This window comes from Salvia hispanica, chromosome 5, assembly GCF_029641045.1.
Source record: "Salvia hispanica isolate PSC_SH4W2 chromosome 5, Shi_PSC_v1, whole genome shotgun sequence".
NCBI classification, from domain to species: Eukaryota; Viridiplantae; Streptophyta; class Magnoliopsida; order Lamiales; family Lamiaceae; genus Salvia; species Salvia hispanica.
The window spans coordinates 17,312,342-17,331,864 of NC_142696.1; the positions used below are offsets into that span (position 1 = coordinate 17,312,342).

Genomic DNA, 19,523 nt, shown 5'->3' on the forward strand with positions numbered 1-19,523 from the left:
ATGAACCATATGAATCTAATTTGTAGGGGAAGGGGAGAGTTTAAATTTTGATAAAATGGAGAAAAAATATCCTCAATTCTTGTTAACGGAAAAATAAATTATGCAACTGCTAATCTACAAAATTAATGTAGTACATCATTCCCTAATTAAATGTATAGTTAATGGTTGATTATGAAAAACTTAATCTTTCCTAAATAATCAATAAAAGGGTAAATATGTAATACATTACATTAATTAATAATTATAAATTTATTTCAAATGTAAAATACCTAAAATGTCCAATTTTGTATATAAATTTTTGTTAATTTATCACTACTCTTTTAGAAATAACCAAATGTTTGGGTCATAGCTAAAACAAATCAAAATGCTATACTCTTACACATTTATTGCGTATGGTGTTTAAATTGTGCATTTAATATCTATTTCCTTTGACCAAAGTAGGCAAATTTGCTTTCTCTCATACATTTATTTGTTTTAAAAAAGTCTTCGAACTCATGCATAAACTTAGCCATTAGTTATGCCTTAAAAACATAAAGCAAAGAAAAAGATGAAATTTCACCACTCAATATATAGGTGAATAAAGCCACGAAAACAATTCGAATTAACAATTTCATTCATAACAAATTAAATACTTTAAATTTCAGTTACAACTAAAAAAATACAAAAGTAGAAGTGAGATATCATAATGTTATAAAAGTACTGGAATTAGGATTTCTTTTCACACTTAATTAATTTGTATCATGTGAATTTTAATCATAGTAGTAATTTTTATTTTAATATATATATTAAAACTTTCAATTGAAATATAGTAATGTCAACCCTGAGTATGCTAATATTCTCTGGCACTCCAACTATGTATTAATTATGTTCTTATCTCAACGACGAATGAAGATTAAAATTAAATATATATACCAAAAAAGGTAAATCAAAAAGTGTAACAATCCAGTAATACAACTGTCCGTTGAAAATGAAATCCAGAGTTGAAAATTTGAAGGTGTAAACATTTGTAAAAGAGAAAAAATAAATAAATTGGTAAAAAAGGCATATAATGTTACGAAAAAGTATATATATATAGAAAAAGTATATATATATAGGATTGTGATCAATTGAGATTATTTAGGCTAATTGAGAAATGAGATGCAATAACAGCCACTCATTTTTATTAAATGAGTGGTCCAGATTTTGCCACACAATAAATATTTTTAGATTAATTTATTATGAAAGGGTATAATAGTAAATTCAATGAAAACAAATGAAAACAAGCATCTTCGCCGCTTCCGTTCTTCAATTCTTCTCCTACCAAATTCTGGCGCATCCGATCTGATGCACCTCTCCAGCGACGACGAATTCGAGCTCCTCCGCCGCTGCCTCGCTCCAGAACTCCACCCACCGCGCCGTCCTCCCCTCGCCGCTGTCTAGGCTCCTCCAATTATTCAATACAGCCGATTTCTCGATCTCGATCTCTCTGGATTTGTTAATTGAGATTAGAAGCAACTGAATCCATCTAACTATATCTCAATTTCATGAGCAACAACTGTTCTCAATTTCAGATCTGTCTCAGTGATCTGTCTCACCGAAATCGGCCTCGAGAGGTAACGAATTGAATTCCGACGTCGATTCGAAATGAATCCCCTCCAATTACTTGATGCAGCCGATCCGCAAAGGCTCGGTATCCTAATCGAAGCGCAGTCGAAACGAGAATGATGGAGATTTGGTGAGAAGAAGTCAGAGATCGAAAATTGAGGAGAAGAAATCTGTTTCCACACAGCCGCACATGTTTACCTGGCTTACAGATGTGTGAGAAAGAAAATTGGAGCTGAGAATTTGGAGAGGGCGATTAAAATTGGGGGAAATTAGGATATTCAAGAGTGATGATAGATAGCATCTCATGGTCTTGGTTGACCGCAGCAACGGCTGCTGCATTTTTATTTTGATAAATTATATACACCGAAATTCCTTTTTATTCTCAGAACTTTTATCTCGATATTTAACATTTAAATCAGTGTTGATTATTGATTGATTACGCCTGCTTTTATTTGTTTCGGTTTGTTTATCAGATGAGAGTATTTGGATGTTCTATGTGGGAATATTAGCAACATTTATCTTTACTCTATTAATTTGGATCTGTAATATAATATGGTTGGAAATCGCTAACTTGGTACAGGTTTTGTGGTTGAATTTGTTCCTTTTTGAAGTTGAATGTGATGCTTTGTTTTGATTAGAGCAATGTGGTTTATGAGCATTTCTTCAAATTTAAGGTTAATTATAATGCACTCCAGGTGTTTGGTGATATTCTCCAAGTGCAAATTAGTTGCTAAGAGATAGATTCAAGATTTAGCTATCTTCCTTTTTTAATGTCAACTGCATATATAATCTATGTCAACTACATATATAATGTCAACTATGTGTACAATCCATGTCAACTACATATATAATGTATGTCTAACTACATATACAATTCATGTCAACTACATACGTATAATGTCAACTACACAAGCCTGTCGGATTCTTTGTCAGCACCGGGACTCAAGGGGGCGGACAAGAGACCACTGCGTAAGCTTCAATTTTACTCTTGTATTAATTTATTATGATAACGTGGCTTGCTTCAATGATGTTGAAACATGAATTGGAAGATAGTTTGTTGGAGATGAATCGAATTGTTTGTGTGATGCTTTGGATTTTTCAGATTGATGTGGAAATGCGTTGCAATTGTTTGTTTTACTTATGTATACTGCAATTTTGAAAATGTTGCCTTGCTCTAACAAATGCAGATTAATGTGGTGTTTGATTCATTAAAATCTTTGTTCACTTGTAGTTACCGAATTATTGGATGGAACTTTTGGAATGACTTCTTGTATCTGTGTTTGTGAAATTTTGGAACAATAGTCACTAGCATCTGACTGAAAATCGACTGAGATATTCTTCTAATTTTGTTAGAATAGATTTTGTTAGAATAGATTTTGTTGCTTCCACAAACGATGGAAAGTCTGGGATCTTATAAGACACTATATCTGTAGATGTAGCAGTTTTGAAGTTGCAACTGACTAAATTGATGAAAATGTTTATTTTTTACATGAATTATATAGCTCGTTGACATAATAACGTTTGTTGTTGACATGAATTTTATAGGACGTTGGCATAAATTTTATGAAAAATGTTGTTGACATAAATTATATGTAAAACATTGTTGTTGACATGAATTATATGTAAAACATTGTTGTTGACATAAATAATATAGGTCGTTGACATGAAAATATTCGTTGTTGACATTAATTATTTGTAAAATGTTGTTGTTGACATAATAGTTGACATAAATAACATTTGCTTTTGACATCGTGGTTCCCATAAATAACATTTGCTGTTGACATCGTAGTTGACATAATGTCTCCGTAGTTGACATCGCGAAAATGACAATTATGCCCCCTAGTTGACATAATGTTTGAGTAGTTGACAGGTGCTATTTTATGGGAAGGTGACATTTAACAAGTTTAAAGCAGCTGTGAGGAAGCGTATAGTGGACTTCGCAGCAAAAGCTCATGGATCGTTGTCGTATTGTTCTGCAGTCAAATCCGGCTTCAACGACATGAATTATATGTAAAACGTTGTTGTTGACATGAATTATATGTAAAACGTTGTTGTTGACATAAATAATATAGGCCGTTGACATGAAAATATTCGTTGTTGACATTAATTATTTGTAAAATGTTGTTGTTGACATAATAGTTGACATAAATAACATTTGCTTTTGACATCGTGGTTCCCATAAATAACATTTGTTGTTGACATCGTAGTTGACATAATGTCTCCGTAGTTGACATCGCGAAAATGACAATTATGCCCCCTAGTTGACATAATGTTTGAGTAGTTGACATTGCGCGAAAATTGTGAATGAGTGGCTGAAAATGCTTCTCAATTCTCAATTAAGCTAAAAAATCTCAACCTAACAAGACCCGTTGTTGATATTTGATTTTGCTCTCTATTGACATCTATTGTATGATTTTGTTTTTTTTAATTTTAAGATTTGTTTTCTGAGTTGTACACTCTTTATACAAGCTGTTGACATTTGGTTATAAGTTGTTGACATTTCAATACAAGTTGGAGTCAGACTTGCCTCTGTGCTACTCGCTGATGAGGGCGTCCAGGCTTGACATTTCAATTACAATTACAATTCATGTTTTTAAGGTTAATTACAATTAAAAATTATGTCAACTATATATACTAGCCATGTCAACAACTAATATAATTATGTCAACTATGGTGCATATCGTGTCAATGGTACATACAAGTCATGTCAACTACGGTACATATCGTGTCTACTACACGTACAAACCATGTCAACTATGTTACATACTATGTCAACTACACGTACAAGCCATGTCAACTATACATAGAAATCATGTCAACAACAATTATAAGTCATGTCATCTACACATACAAGCCATGTCAACAACAATCAGAGTTGTTTCTTAGTTGTTAACATATACTAAAAGTTATTGACATTATCTTATTAGTTGTTGATATTTGATTCTGCTCTCTAATGACATCTATCTTATAATTTTCTTTATTAATTATAATATTTGTTTTCTGAGTTGTTGACACTTTATACAAGCTGTTGACATTTGGTTATAGGTTGTTGACATTTCAATACAATTTGTTGAACTGATTAACATTTGATATAACTGCTAAGTTCAAACTTCAGAATCCATAATAATAGTTTTAAAACCCATCCAACTATATAATTTAAGATTACTTACACATGGAGATGTAGTCATATAATTTAAGATTACTTAAACATATAATTTAATTATGCTCAATCATAATTCATGTTTTTAAGGTTAGTTACAATTAAAAATCATGTCAACTATATATAGTAGTCATGTCAACAACTAATATAATTATGTCAACTATGGTGCATATCGTGTCAACGACACATACAAGTCATGTCAACTACGGAACATATCGTGTCAACTACACGTACAAGCCATGTCAACTATGTTACATACTATGTCAACTACACATAGAACCATGTTAACAACAATTATAAGTCATGTTAACAACAATTATAAGTCATGTCAACTACACATAGAACCATGTCAACAACAATTATAAGCCATGTCAACTACACATAGAAACCATGTCAACAACAATTATAAGTCATGTCAACAACACGTACAAATCATGTCAACAACAATTATAACCAAATGTCAACTACACTTTCAAGCCATGTCAACAACAATTCAGTCATTTTATAAAAACAATATACTATTTAATCTTAGTTTTAGTTATTTTATTTTAACAATATTCTCTACTTTCTATTTTCTTTTCTCCTGTTGCATTTCTTTGTTCGCTTCAACTTGTGCGTCATCCATTGGGCTTGCGGTTGGTGGTGAGATAGGAGAGGCTGATTCATTGGCTCACCCCTTTAGGATCATAACCTGGCGATGTAGGGATATTTTCTCTGTTTCTTTCTTCTGCATACTGCTTGTAAATTAGTTCTACAATGTTAGTATATAAACTGTAGGAGTAATCTAATGTCAACTCAGAGAAACATATGTAAACAAAATGATGTACTTACTTCATCAAAGAAATGTCCAAATTTAAAAGTTGAAAATTCAGTCAAATCTTCAAGAACTTCCTTTTCTTTTTCAGCAATAACTATTGATTCAGATATTGTTTTCCAGTGATCAAAAGTATCAGACTTGTCTTGAAGGAACGTCTTGGACAAATGAAGAAACTTGTCGGCCATAGATTCAAGTGAAGTCGTTTGGCTTTCAAGTTCAGATCAACTCAAGCAGTTGCATCAAGAAGCAAAACACATATGATGACTGGTGGAAGGGGGTATTGATTGACAAGAGAAACCTCAGATATTTATTCAGGGACAATAAAATTACAAAATCCACTGGATAAAAACAGGCATAAAACACCAAAATATGATTACACATCATCCCTAAGACCCTAATTGTTGGGAACATCCATGAATTGACACTTGAGATTCTAGTAGAGATTGAAAAGACTTACAGCTATGCCACATGCAATGAGTCCAGGCTTCTCCCTGTCATCCATACAGACACATAGCAGTAGAAAAGCTCCTATATACCAAGGGATTGCACCCAGAAAGAAACTGGTAATAAACCTAGCAAAAAAGCAGCAAAATCAGAGAAGTTCCTATTTCACTGAACAAGATGGTAAATCATTCAACTATCATGAAACTATCAGCTGCACCGCATACATTATCTCTTAATAAAAGCAATTTTGAAATAATTAAGTAGACAATGACTGCTAGATAAACTTACAAGAGCCATCCAAGACCAACACCAAAACAGGGGAGCCGTTCCTCCCTAAAAGGTCCATGAGAAACAACATGACCTAGAAACATTTGTATGTTTTCTACAGCCATTCAAACAAGCATACACTATGTCAATATAATTATGTCAACACATATTCAAACAAACATACACTACTACTGTCAACAATATATTATTATAGCTATGTCAATAGCTAGTATATAAAATGTCAATAATCTTAAAATTTTTAAAATCAAGCAGAATAAATCAATATCAATTATACACGATATCATGTCAATAAGAAGTATACCATGTTGACAACAAGTGTATGCATGTTTTTACGATTATGTCAATAGATAAAGTACATAATAAATCTATGTCAATAACAAGTATACCCTATCGACAGCAAGTGCATGTATATTCTTAAAATTATGTCAATAGATAAAGTACATAATAAATCAATGTCAATAACAAGTATATCTCATATATAGCAAACATAATTATCTGGTTACTATTATGTCAATTTGACTATGTCAACAGCGATTCTAATAAGTATACACTATGTCAATAACAAGTATATCATGTTTAAAGCAAACATAATTATGTTATTACTTTTATATTAATTGTTAAAGTTTATAATGTAAACAGCAATCCAAACAAGCATACACTATGTCAACAGTATACAATATCATCTCAATGACAAGTATATGTTGTTTATAGAAAACACAAGTCTATTATCATAACTATGTCAATAGCTATTGTATGAAATGTCAATAATCTTAAAAATTTAAACAAATCCTTAACTGGAAGCAGATGCATGTTCTCTTTCGTTTTTTCCAGCAGCCTTGTTGATTTTCCTCTCTTTCGATTCTACCATCGCTAATCAACAATAAAAAATCAGCAGAAATCGAATTCAGAAGAAAACAAATCCAGATCTGTTTTAATACACTAAAATCGAAGCAATATACTTAAAATTTGAATCAATTTCTTAACCTGAAGAATTCACTTCAACGACCGCCGATTTGGAATGCCTTTTTCTGGCTACAATCGGTGCTTCAACTTCAACTACTTCTTCGATCCTCATTTTTGGAAATTAATTGATGTAGAAAACTGAACGAAGTCTAAGATTAGGAGATGAATTGCGACGAAGGGAAGAGAAGATGCAGAATTGTAGAAGAAATTTGGGAGAGAACTCAGAGAAATGTTCGAGAGTTTTGCCGGCGTGTTTTGAATACAGCTGAAACATTTTAGAGCTGAAATGACAAAAATACCCCCCTGTTGACATAAACCAGAGGTTGTTGACATCGCGCTAAGATTGTGAATGGGTGGCTGAGATTGCATCTCAATTCTCAATTAGGCCCAAAAATCTCAAATATATATATATATATATATATATATAGGGGTGTGTTACGGTTAGAACAGTGTTACGGTCAGAACATCAAATCATATACATTTTATGCACATATAAGTTAACTCTCATATGTAATAATGTACCACCCCCATATAATGTACATTATATGGGGATGTACATTATTTTGGGGTGGTACATTATTACATATGGAGGTGGTACATTATATGTGCATAAAATGTACATGGTTTGACGTTCTGACAATATTTAGCGTTCTGACCTGAATACATCCATATATATATATATATATATATTTATTTATTTATAAAAATGTTTTTATTACCACAAAAAAGAATTACTACTATCAATTGGATTCTTATCTTAAATATAAAGAAAAAAAGGTGGTAAATTGCCATAGTCGAACTACTATAAATAGCCTCGCACTATCAGAACTATCTCATAACTCAAAATGCTTCTTCAGCTCTTAAGTATTTTCTGGCTCTCAAAAATTCTACTGCAATTCGAGTTTAGTGAATGAACTCTATTGATTTTAAATTACATTTCAATGTGTTGTTTTGAGTTTGAGCACCGATAATTTAATTAATTTACTAAGCAAAAATGGATTACGTCGGACTCAAGGTGATGAGGAAGGATTTCGGAGGCAGCGCCGCTTGCTCCGGCATCGTGGTGGCCTTTTCCTCCGTCAACGGTCTGTATCCGAGGAGATGCAGCTGACGGAGATCTAGAAAATCCTCGGGATTCGGGCCGGAATTTCGATCTGAATGTTTCCGGAAACATCGTCTACAGCAGCGGAGGTGGTGGATTGCCTGGTCTGGACTTGAGCGAGGGAGTGAACTACATCCTCAACGGAGAAATTGATCTGAATCGTGATTCTCAACGAAGCGGCGGAGAAATCCAGCACCACCGCCGCGGAGATCGTCGAGGACAACGATTGCGTAATCATAGCGGCTCCATCACACCAACAAATCCAGATGCGGAATTGAGGAGAGACTATGCCATGCCCTTGTCTCATGCAATTTCAAGCACCGGCTTCGACGTCCACCAGTCTGGATATCGGCGGAGCTTCTATGGTGGATTTCCTCTCGGTGTACGCATTGTGAGCCCGTTCCAGATCAGCAGCAAACGACTCGACGCCGCTGTTCGACGCACATCTCACATCCCTCACTCATGCATCTATTTGCCTCAGGTATCATTTCTCATACTACTAGAGAATTGAGATGTTGCATGTTTATTTTTCTTTGACTTCAAATTATTTTTAGTTTTAAACAAATTTAAAAGATGATACTACCAAAGTTTTCAATTTCGTCTGATTTTTCTAATTGGATCGGATTGCAGCAAATATTTGCATTTATAGAAAAAATGTTATGCTTTTCAATTTCGTCTACTCATTATGAAATCAAATGAAATAAAAGTGCAGTAAGTTTATCCCATCAGAATTTACAAATCTTATTTAATTTATAACGCTATAATCAAGATGTTTTCTTCAATTTTTTTTTATTTTTTTATAAAAAATAAATTTTTAATTTTCAGAAAATGATTTATTCTCTTGAAGATTCAAATCATCGGACCTATTGGGTGAATAAGAAACATTTTATGTCATGATGTTAAGGCTCTAAACTATAACAACAATTTTTGTGAAGTATAAGGCTAATATAGTTAAAGCTTAATACTATAGTTAACAAGAAACATTTAATATCATGATGTTAATTAAGGCTCTCTAAACTACAACTAACAGTTTCTGTACTAATTTGAATCTCGATTAATTAGTAAAGAATTTTGTTGAAGTTTAATAATTAATCGGTAACATTTCTAATCTATTTTACAATGCAGGTCTCTAAACTGGGATTTGCTGGACTTGATAACGTGGCCGGTATTCCTCATCAAATACCTCCTTTTCCACAGTCCAATGCACATCCCTGGCTTGAACCGCTATGAGTTCGAGCTCTTCCAGAGCGAGTACTACGCAATGCCGGCCCCAGCCAAAGTCGCCATCTCTGCGACGACGTGCTTGAATCAAAGGCTTTCAAGGCCGAGGCTGACAAGAGGGCACTCATGGCGGAGACTACTTCAGCTTCAAAGGAAAGAAGAATAAGCGGAAGTGCAGCGGTGAAGACTCAGAATTTCTGAATGACTTCGTAGCTGATGGGAACGGCGATGAGTGCTATCTGTCTAAAACAGATGGTAACTTGATCTGCTGCGATGGCTGCCCTGCTGCGTTCCATGCTAGATGCGTTGGGGTCGTCACCAGCCAATTGTCCGATGGTAATTGGATTTGCCCCGAGTGCACCATTGAGAGGGATGTGTCTTACCAGCTGAGTAAGTCTATCCGAGGAATGGAGCTGCTTGGGTTTGATGCTTATGGTCGGCACTACTACAACTGCTGCGGTTACTTGTTCGTGTAAGTTGTCACTACAACAAATTTGCATATTCTAATTTTATGTAACTAACTTTGAGTGTTTTTCATGACATATGGTCTGAACTTACATTTTTCTTTTGGAAAACCCTAATTATGAGAGAATTTTTATTTGCAGGGCGGACTCACGTGAAGACAACTACTGGTTTTTGTTGTACAACAAAGACGATATGCCAGCAGTTGTTGCAGCGCTAGAGGCATCATCCAGTGTGTATGACGTAATAGCAAATGCTATTTGGAGGAACTGGAACTTAACTCGTGGAGTCGATGAGACACTAGAGGGGACCAACTAGTGGTCAGTTCTGAAGTTCCATGGGACATGGTAAACCCTAGAGATGAAGGTGCTGGTGCTAGTGCATCAACTAGCTCTTTAGAAGTGGCAAACTACTTCAATATCTACGAGTTTGCTCGTGCGTCATACAAGTTCTCCAAGGAGTTGGCCTCAAAATGGTCTGAAGAGGAGCAAGTAACGAAGTCAGCATGAGAGATCATCGGGAGGCAGATGAGGGTGATCTCCAACAAATATGCTGCATTTTCGTGGCCGAATCTAAGAGATATGGGTGAGGCCACCACTAGAAGGGAGAACTACGGATGGTGTATCTGCTGCAAAGTTCCGGAATTGGAAAAAGATTGCTTGTTCTAACTAATGATAATGTTCAAGCGTCTGACAATTTCATGAGCCAGGCTTTGGGTACCGTGCCAGGGCTGGATAGTAGGAAGAACCACTTGGTGGATGTCATATGCCATCTTATCTGGATCGAGAGTCAACCTCGCAGCCTTCTATGCGGCCCCTGGTTGGATCCAAGCTATTCCGGCCGTTGGCGGAACAATACAATTGAGGCAGCCCATATTGGAAACGTCAAGCATTTGCTTCTTGAGGTTGGTCTAGTTTCATTGTCGTGTATTAATCAATTTTCCTATATTTTAGCATTCATATGGTCACAATAGGCAAATTGTATTAAAGTAGATTGTGGTGTCAAAAGAGTTTCTAGAGTTGTACCTTTATTTATGGCCCGAGAAGCGTCTTGCAGCGTCGCCTGGGCCAATTTTTTTTTTCAAAACATTGGGATGAAACGACGTCGTTTGGTCATTTCATTTTTCTCTTATTCAACTCTCCTTTCCATTTATTTCCTTTTTATATATTTTAAAAGCGGCGTTGCTTGAACCATTTTTTATTTTTTTAAGTGTACGGTCAAAATGACGATTTTGACCTCGTTTGTTCTTCTTTATTTTCTTTAAATGTAAGGCCAAAATGACGTTGTTTGCTCTTTTTTATTTTTCTCATATTTTGTTATATAATCAAAATGGCGACACATTGTCCGTGCCTCCTTTTATATCTTCTAAAGGCGGCTGTAACGCCCCACTTTTTCAAACCCTAATTTTCGGGTTATAAAATTTTTGCATTAAATGCCTTAAATGCTATGATATGTGAATTATTTGATGAGTGATTAATTGCATAGTGTCTTTGTGACCTAATTGCGTATGAGAATGGAGATTGAGTTGAATAGTCAACTTGTTGAAATGTTGACGTGGCTATTGAATAGTCAAAGATGTGGAAAAATGATGTGGCCGTTGAAAGGTCAATACGATGAGAAAATGAAGTGAAAGTGAAGAGATGATTGATTTGGAATATGTGAATATTTTGATGCGGAGAAATATAATTGTGGGGAATTATTTATTTTGCTAAGGGATGAGTGAGAAAAATAATAGGAGCATTTATTTAAATCATGTGGAATTTTCGGCCACTATCTTAATTGGAGAAGAAATAATATTATTCTTGGATTTAATTATTTGTTCGGGATAATTATCCAAATTAAATCCAAAGTCCAAATACTCTATAATTCCTACATGGAATTTTCGAACCACCACTATAATTTTTCCCATGAGATTTTCGAAAATCTCATTTATTGGAGAAGAGAGAATTATTTTATTTATTTGATTCCTTATTTATTCTATTCCATGAATAAATATAAATATGCTAAAATATCCTAGCATATCTTGCCAAATCTAAGAAGATATTGTCATATCCTAATTAAATTAGGATTTGAATTTATTCCTTGTGGGAAGAGGAAATACACGCCTAGTTCCTATTAAATTGGGGAGTATTTTATTTTATTCTTGCTCCGTGATATATTATTCTACTCCGTGAAATATTTGAATTTAAATTATAGGCTAATTAAAAGCCTATAATTTTCGAAATCCCCATGATTCTCAACCAATTCAACGCCAACTACTCCTCAAATCTCTCCATATCTCTCCCAAATCTTTTATTTAATCAATTATTGGGATATTATTTGTGACTCTATAAATAGGAGAAGAGATCAAACCCTAGAAATCACAAAAACCGGCGTCTCCCACTTCTCCCATATTCTCGAAAATTACTCCCCTCTCTCTCCAAGTTTTCTTCAAGTTTCTTCAAGATTTCTTCATCAATTGAGAAGAATTCAAGTGAAATTCAAGAGATTATTGAAGAATCAAGACTAATTCCTTGTTTCTACCGTTCGTTCTTTTGGAAAAGGTACTTTATTTATTGATCTTCTCTTCTTCTACCGATTAATCGGTATTCTTGAGTCCACATGCATTTAGATGAGTGGAGGGGAAATAAATTGATGAAATTGGGATGCATGGATGTGTGTGTGTGTGTGTGTGTTCGACCGTGTGTGTGTGTGTGTGTGCACGCCTCGGTCGGCGTGCACAAGTGTGATGATTGTGTGCGTATGTTGTGTGTGTGGAACACTCATGCGTGATACGAATTATTGGTGATTTTGGGATGAGTATTTAAATAAAAATGGTATGTTAATCATACTTTGATTGTGATATTGATGATTTTGAAAATAATCGTTGGGAAAAAAAAGAAACGTGGGATCATGCATAATACTGAAATCCATGATTGAAACTGATTTGTGATACGCCTAATTTAAAGGTGATACTTCGCGCTCTCAGCGTGATAAACAAGGAGAAGAGAATTCTATCGAGCTAAACCTACGAGGTGGGCTTTCTTTTAAAATAAGGACATTGTCCTAAAATGATATTGATGAGAATGAAAGATGTGTTATCATGCCTTGATTTGTTTTGTCGTGCCTATCCCTCGTGGCTATGCCACTATTGTTATAATCGAATTCGGATCCATGTAGAGCCGCAAACTCTACTTGGGTTAGTGTACACCAATGTTAGACCGAGTGCTGGCGTACGGGTTGGCCGGTCTAGTGACCTGGATTGCGGCCGCAGTCCTTGTCATGTAGAATGAGGATATGGTAAACGTCTATGAGAAAAATGGTTGCGCGACCGTGATATTTGAGAAAGAAGATATTTTGGTGCCTCGGGTCTTTCTAAAGTTAAAACCCCGATGGACACTTGAAAATGGCATGATAACTATAATTGTGATAAAAACTGTTTTCGGCAATGAGCCCATTGAGTATGTTTATCGTACTCAGCCCTGCATGTGTTTTCCTTATGTGCAAGTTGAGTGGTGACGAGCGGGCGGCGGTGTTGAGTAGAGAATAATAAGATGATCTGTTGGTACTTAAGGTGTCGTTGTGTCCTCATACATAGCCTCACTTCTTTCTTGGTCGCTTCCGCTATGCTGTTTTTATGAAAACTTATGATCTTTTGTTGGGATAAATACTGTTATTTCGTGGGTATATTTTGGGTATAGAACACTTAGAAATATTTTGGAACCTTTGCTACTTTGGAGCATTTATGGTGATAGCCTTTTATTGGTTTTCTTTGCTAAAGCATAAATTCTTTTCCTATTAAATTGTTCATTAAATGCTTTGGTGAAAATCTCTTATCAAATGGAACCCTAGCCTATGATTTTTGATGCATTTAAGTCTGTTTAGATAACGATCGCCGCATTTATTATACCCTAGATGGGCGGGTCGTTACAGCGGCCTTGCCTAAACTTTTTTTTTAAAACGTAAAGCCAAAACGGCGTCGTTTATTCTCTTTTATTATTTTTAAAACGTAAGGAAAAACAAGGTCATTTGTTCTTTTTAATTTTCTTCTTTTTTGCTCTATTATGAAAAATGGTGACACATTTTTCGTGCCTTCTAAAGCTAAAATGTCGCCGTTTGCTCTTTCCATTTAAAAACCTAAAGCTAAAATGTCGATGTTTGTTCTTTCTATTTATTTTCTTTTTCCTTTTTATATATCTATATGTGGTGATGCCTGAAAATTTTTAAAAACATAGCCAAAACTATATAGTTTGTTCTTTTCCATTTATTTGTCCATTTGATGCTACTTCACACACATAAGTGTATATTAGTGCATGCAAAACATTATAGATTCGGTGTAAACGGTTCAAATTTTTTTATTTCAATGGTTCTCAATTGAACAAATTTCCATAGGCCTATACGTGTAAAAATCATGTCTCCAAATAGAAATCTGATTGAAGATATCATGAAATTAATGGAGAAAGGTATATCCTATTTTTGTGCATCATCATAGCTCAAATAAGTGTGGATATGATTTGAATTTTCTTGATGTTGAACTTGAATCAAACTATCTTGTATGTATTGGTTATCTAATTTTTATTTTTCTATTATTTTTGCCAACGGTTGGCATCGAATCTCCTGTGTCGCATACTCTCTGCAGATTGGACTAAGAGTGTCGATAACGCAGCCACGACGGGTTCATCATCTCACACAATGAGGAAGTCAGCAATGCGAGTACCCTGTATACATGCAGATAGTCGAGGAAACGCAAGTGCCCAAAGGACAAACTCGCCCCAACTCCAAAAGAGGAGCAAGGGGTGAGTTTGTCTTGGTGGAGAGGCGGAAAGGATTCACGAAAGCTCTTCAATTGGAAGGTCCTTCCTCGCACCTTGGCTCGCAATGCAACCCAAAAAGGTCTAGAGCTTGTTCTTTTCTTCCATCTCTGCTTCATTTTTTAAATCATTAATACAGACTTGTGGTATAGCAGGTGGTTGTAAGGAGATTGATGGGGTTAGCTACCCAGACGGCGGAGACTACGCGAAGAGGACGAAGGATCTCGCTTGGTCGGCCGCTGTCGGGGCCTCCAAGACGGTGGATCAGCTTGCACTTCAGGTGTGTTTTTCTTATTTCTATATTATTCATCAGTGTTATGCTAAATATCTTATATAGTACCCCGCTCGTCTACAAAAAATAGACAAGTTTTACCATTTTGGACCGTGCACCAAAAATTAAACTAATTCTCAATATGGAAAGTTTGAACCAATACTAACACTACTTTCCACCACATTTTTCCCTCCATCTCTCTTATTTTATCAATTGTGCATTAATATTCGTGTCGTTTACAACTTTGTCTATTTTTTTTGGATGGGAGGAGTATTAGTTGTTTAAATTCAAATTTTACATGCAATATTGCAAATAATTTGATTTAACAAGTTATATCTTTTCATAAATTAGTAACTTAACATAAAAATTACTCCATGTTATTAATTGAAATACTATGTTTGTGGTGTGAACTAATATAACTCTCTCAACTGATATTATTTAGGTGAGGCTACTCGACACCAACATCAAGTGGAATGCGGGAGGCATCAACCTTCTTCCTGAACACAAGAAGGATAGGCAAGGAAGGCGGTGAAATACTAGTCGATGCAGGTCCCTCGCTCGTGCATCGCCTAATGAGGGCAGTAAAGAGGGTGAGGAGGAGAAAATTGAAGGGGTCATCGAACGAGCGGAGAGGTTGGAACAGTCGATGTGTGAACACTGCACTGAATGTGTTCTTATTGGGTATGCTGGACCATTCTAATTTTATTATATAGGGGTATATCCTTATAAATGAGTCTTGTTTTACAAAATTTGATTTATTTATAAAAAGTCTTATAAGTGACTTGCACTAATTTGCATGCCTTTTTCATAGAAACCAGGTTATGGAATCCTCTACACCAAGCACAACCATATCACCTCTCTTCATGACATGCCTGGAAGCCTTGTGGGTAGCTGCTCGACAGGAGTGAATGCTTAGTACGACTCTAGCGATTTAGATAATTTCTTGCGGCAAGAAATGCATTAGAATTCCAAGTACGACTCAGGTGATTTGGATCAATTCTTGCTGTAAGAAATGCATTCGAAGTCTAAGCACGACTAAGGCGACTTGGATCATTTCTTGCGGCAAGAATTGCATCAGTACTCCAGTTTTTGCGGCCCACCCCGGCTAAGGATAGCCCAAGGCAGGTGGGGTCTGTGACTAGGGGTGGAAGATAAGAAGCGGGGGGAAAAGACGTACGATAAATGGTGGTTTTTATCTTGACTTGAAAATAAATGAAGAAAAGAAATGTATTTAATCATTCTAATCAAAGCAATGGAATAATTGTCTCAAAAGTATTTAATGCCATCAAAATGACTAAGGTAATAATTTTCATGGAAAATCGTATAGTATGGCAACCGAAAGATAATATGGCAGCGGAAATATAGTACAAGAGAGCCATGGGTGCCGCCCATGTATGAAGACACAACTCACTCGGGTTTCAACAACTTCTACTCAACATTCGCTGCAACCATCACCACTCAACCAGCACATAAAGAAAACATATGCAAGGCTGAGTACTTGATATACTCAGTGAGCTATGCCAAAAATGTTTAAACGATTATGTCATCCATTGCGCAGTCCTACATATGTTTTCTTTATGTGCAAGTTGAGTGGTGATGGTTGCGGCGGATGTTGTGTAGAAGCTGTTGGAAACCGAGTGCGCCGGGTCTTCATACATGGGCAACACTCATGACTCTCTTGGACGATATTTCTGCTGCCATATTTTCTTTTTGTTGCCATACTAAACTATTTCAAGACAATTATTACCTTAGTTGTTTTGATGACATTAAATACTTTTGAGATAATTATTCCATTGCTTTGATTTGTATTATTAAATACATTTATTTTCTTCAGTTATTTTCGAGTCAAGTTAAATACTGCCATTTATTGTACGTCTTTTCCCACGTCTTCTCTCTCCGCTTCTTATCTCCCACCCCCAGTCGCAGACCCCACCTGCCTTGGGCTATCCTTAGCCGGGGTGGGCCGCTACACCAGTCTTAGTGTGAGCAGTGATGCAAGAGATGGTGAAGCAGCCCATGATGAACCAACAGTCCCAATAGTCAAGCCACACCTTTCACGATTCTGCAGAGATATCACCGATGTGTGTATCACAAATTAACTACATTGATAAAATGTGTGTTTCTTTTGAACTTCATACTTGGATACTTTATTTGTTGTAAGTAATACTTGCTCTCTTTTTTCCATATTAGTTGAGTTGTATTACATTTTGTGTTGTACCACATTACTTGAGTCAATTTCCGTTTTTGCTAAAAACAATATTATTAATAATTTAAAGGACGAAGGGAGTAAATTATGGAGTACAATAAATTAATTATAGGATAAACTTAAAAGAGAATAAAAAATTTAACAACCACATATTGATGTCTGTAATTGGTATTCAATGAATTGTAATTTATATTACAGAAATCAATCAGTGGGCTAGATTGTTTATGACTGCACCTCTTGTCCTTGATTCCTCCGAACACAACACATTGAATGGGATCTGAGCATCATGTGATGCCATTTCCGAGCCTGATCCTTGTATTGAAAACAATGGATCTTCTTCACTCTTGAAAAATAAAATAATCCAGTAGATTCACATGACAAGCACCAATCCCATAACAAGAGAGTGATCAATATGAGGTTCAACAACCATTGTTAACACATCTTCTCCAAGAACGACTCCACTTGTTGTTATCTTTCTTTTAACCTATACATACCAAAACATACATAGTTATAAACTACTAATAATAAACTATTTAATCAAGATAATCATATACATTGATCTCACCTCTGCAACAAGGCCACCATGAGCATCAATTATTCGGCAAGATTGCTTACAACTTTTAATTTCCATTCTGTATTCGCATACTTTATCTTCGCCTACTCTGATCAAAGCTTTGCACATTGAGTAACCTCTCAAATATCTGAGAAACGCTCTGATTCCCATGAGTTTTCGAACTTGAAACACCGGCTTCTTCTTCCCGCCTTCTGTGCTTGTTGTTGATCTGTATCCCTCCCATGTTTTAAATATGGAGAATTTCTGCTATACAAAATATATGATATTACATGATGAAATCAATAAATTTTTATTTTGAGTTTCTAAGAAATTAAATTACCTTTTTAACTATAGTCAATAGGACTTTGCCTATGGCATCCATGATGCAGATTTGAGTGGTGCATCTGTGGCTATAGTTGTCGACACGAAACACGATACAACCGTTGGAATCGAAAACAGCACAGCCGTTGGTGCTCATGATTAGAGACTTCATCCAAAGAGTGAACACTTCTTGCTTTGATGAAGTGCATAAAGAGACAAGCTGCGGATGCACCTTTGCCATGATGTGATGAGAAACTAAACAGAGACAAAAACTAGATTTTGTAGCAATCTTTTTTATGTAAACTGCAAAAACTCAATGACCCTTTTGGGATTTTGTGTTTCTTAATTATAGAGAATGATGATGATGATGATGATGATGATGATGATGATGATGATGAAGAAGATGTGAGTTATGCACATTTTATAAATATATGAAAAACACACACATAAATAAGTTTCAAGTGGATATACAGAGGTGCATCATCCTTTTTGTCCTAACCCAGCCTTGTAGCTCTCTATGGGCTACATTTTGATAGGACAAATTTGAAATTTGTTCACATTGGTTTGTCATAGATTTCAACTAAGTGACCACAACTTCCCAAAGTGTGTTTGGTGTTTTCTACTAGACACCCGTGTCCTACTACACAAATTGAAATTAAATGATCATACTCCATATCATAATTGAGTACAATTAATCATAATTAACAAGTACAAAATTAAAAAGAAATTGTTGGTTCGGCACCCCGTCCCTTAAGAATGAGGTTAGGGGTTCAATCCCCATCCATATGCATAGAGCAAATCATTTGGCAGACCTGTACCACTTAGTACTCTGACCATTGGAATAAAGGATTTAGTCCTCTAGTTGTCGGCATGAGGGATATCTTGGTAACAAAAAAAATGATTTTTTTTTAAATGTTACACAAATAGAACACCAAAAATAGGATACAATATCCAAAGTCCTATTCGAATCAAAAAAAGATCATATAATGTAACATTGGTGTATGAGGTGGTTGAGATTAGAGCATTCTTTAATGTAGTTGGATCAAGTGGTTTTGGACAAGGAATGAAGATTATTCTTCATATTGGAAGTTCGTGAATCGCTTTTTCATAGTTTAAGCGCCTCTTAATTACAAGTTGGCCTTATTATAGTAATTGTAAGTTATCTCGTTCCTTTTAAATTATTGTTTTTGTATTTTCAAGTAGATCAGGCTTTGGAACTTAATATTAAAAGGCAAATCTACATAGTCCAATTGTTGTCACATTACTTGTCAAGCATGTTTGGAATTGGTATCATCCACGTCAGGCGTCAGCACATCATGCATGTCAACTTGGCCTCATTTT

General features: G+C 35.4%; 1 protein-coding gene across 2 annotated transcripts; it reads right to left on the bottom strand.

The window, feature by feature from the left end:
• Positions 1–17,378: 17,378 nt before the first annotated feature.
• Positions 17,379–18,580, bottom strand: LOC125191330 (protein LURP-one-related 11-like). 2 transcript variants are annotated; one of them, XM_048088869.2, is made up of 3 exons: positions 18,202–18,580; positions 17,874–18,128; positions 17,379–17,792 (listed from the first exon to the last, which is right to left on the bottom strand). In XM_048088869.2, exons 1-3 carry the CDS (start codon positions 18,421–18,423, stop codon positions 17,679–17,681), a joined length of 591 nt encoding a protein of 196 aa, XP_047944826.2. In that variant the 5' UTR covers positions 18,424–18,580; the 3' UTR covers positions 17,379–17,678. The 2 variants fall into 2 exon arrangements, with proteins under 2 accessions (XP_047944826.2, XP_047944827.2); XM_048088870.2 differs by having other exon boundaries at positions 17,381–17,792; positions 17,874–18,125; positions 18,202–18,577.
• Positions 18,581–19,523: the final 943 nt, after the last annotated feature.

Bases quoted from the DNA above. Each gene is read 5' to 3' on its own strand.
- LOC125191330 (XM_048088869.2), bottom strand. From the start codon at position 18,423: ATGGCAAAGGTGCATCCGCAGCTTGTCTCTTTATGCACTTCATCAAAG. The intron at 18,129-18,201 runs GTAATTTAATTT...TATTTTGTATAG, and splicing joins TATTGACTATAGTTAAAAAG to CAGAAATTCTCCATATTTAA. The intron at 17,793-17,873 runs GTGAGATCAATG...TGGTATGTATAG, and splicing joins ATGGTGGCCTTGTTGCAGAG to GTTAAAAGAAAGATAACAAC.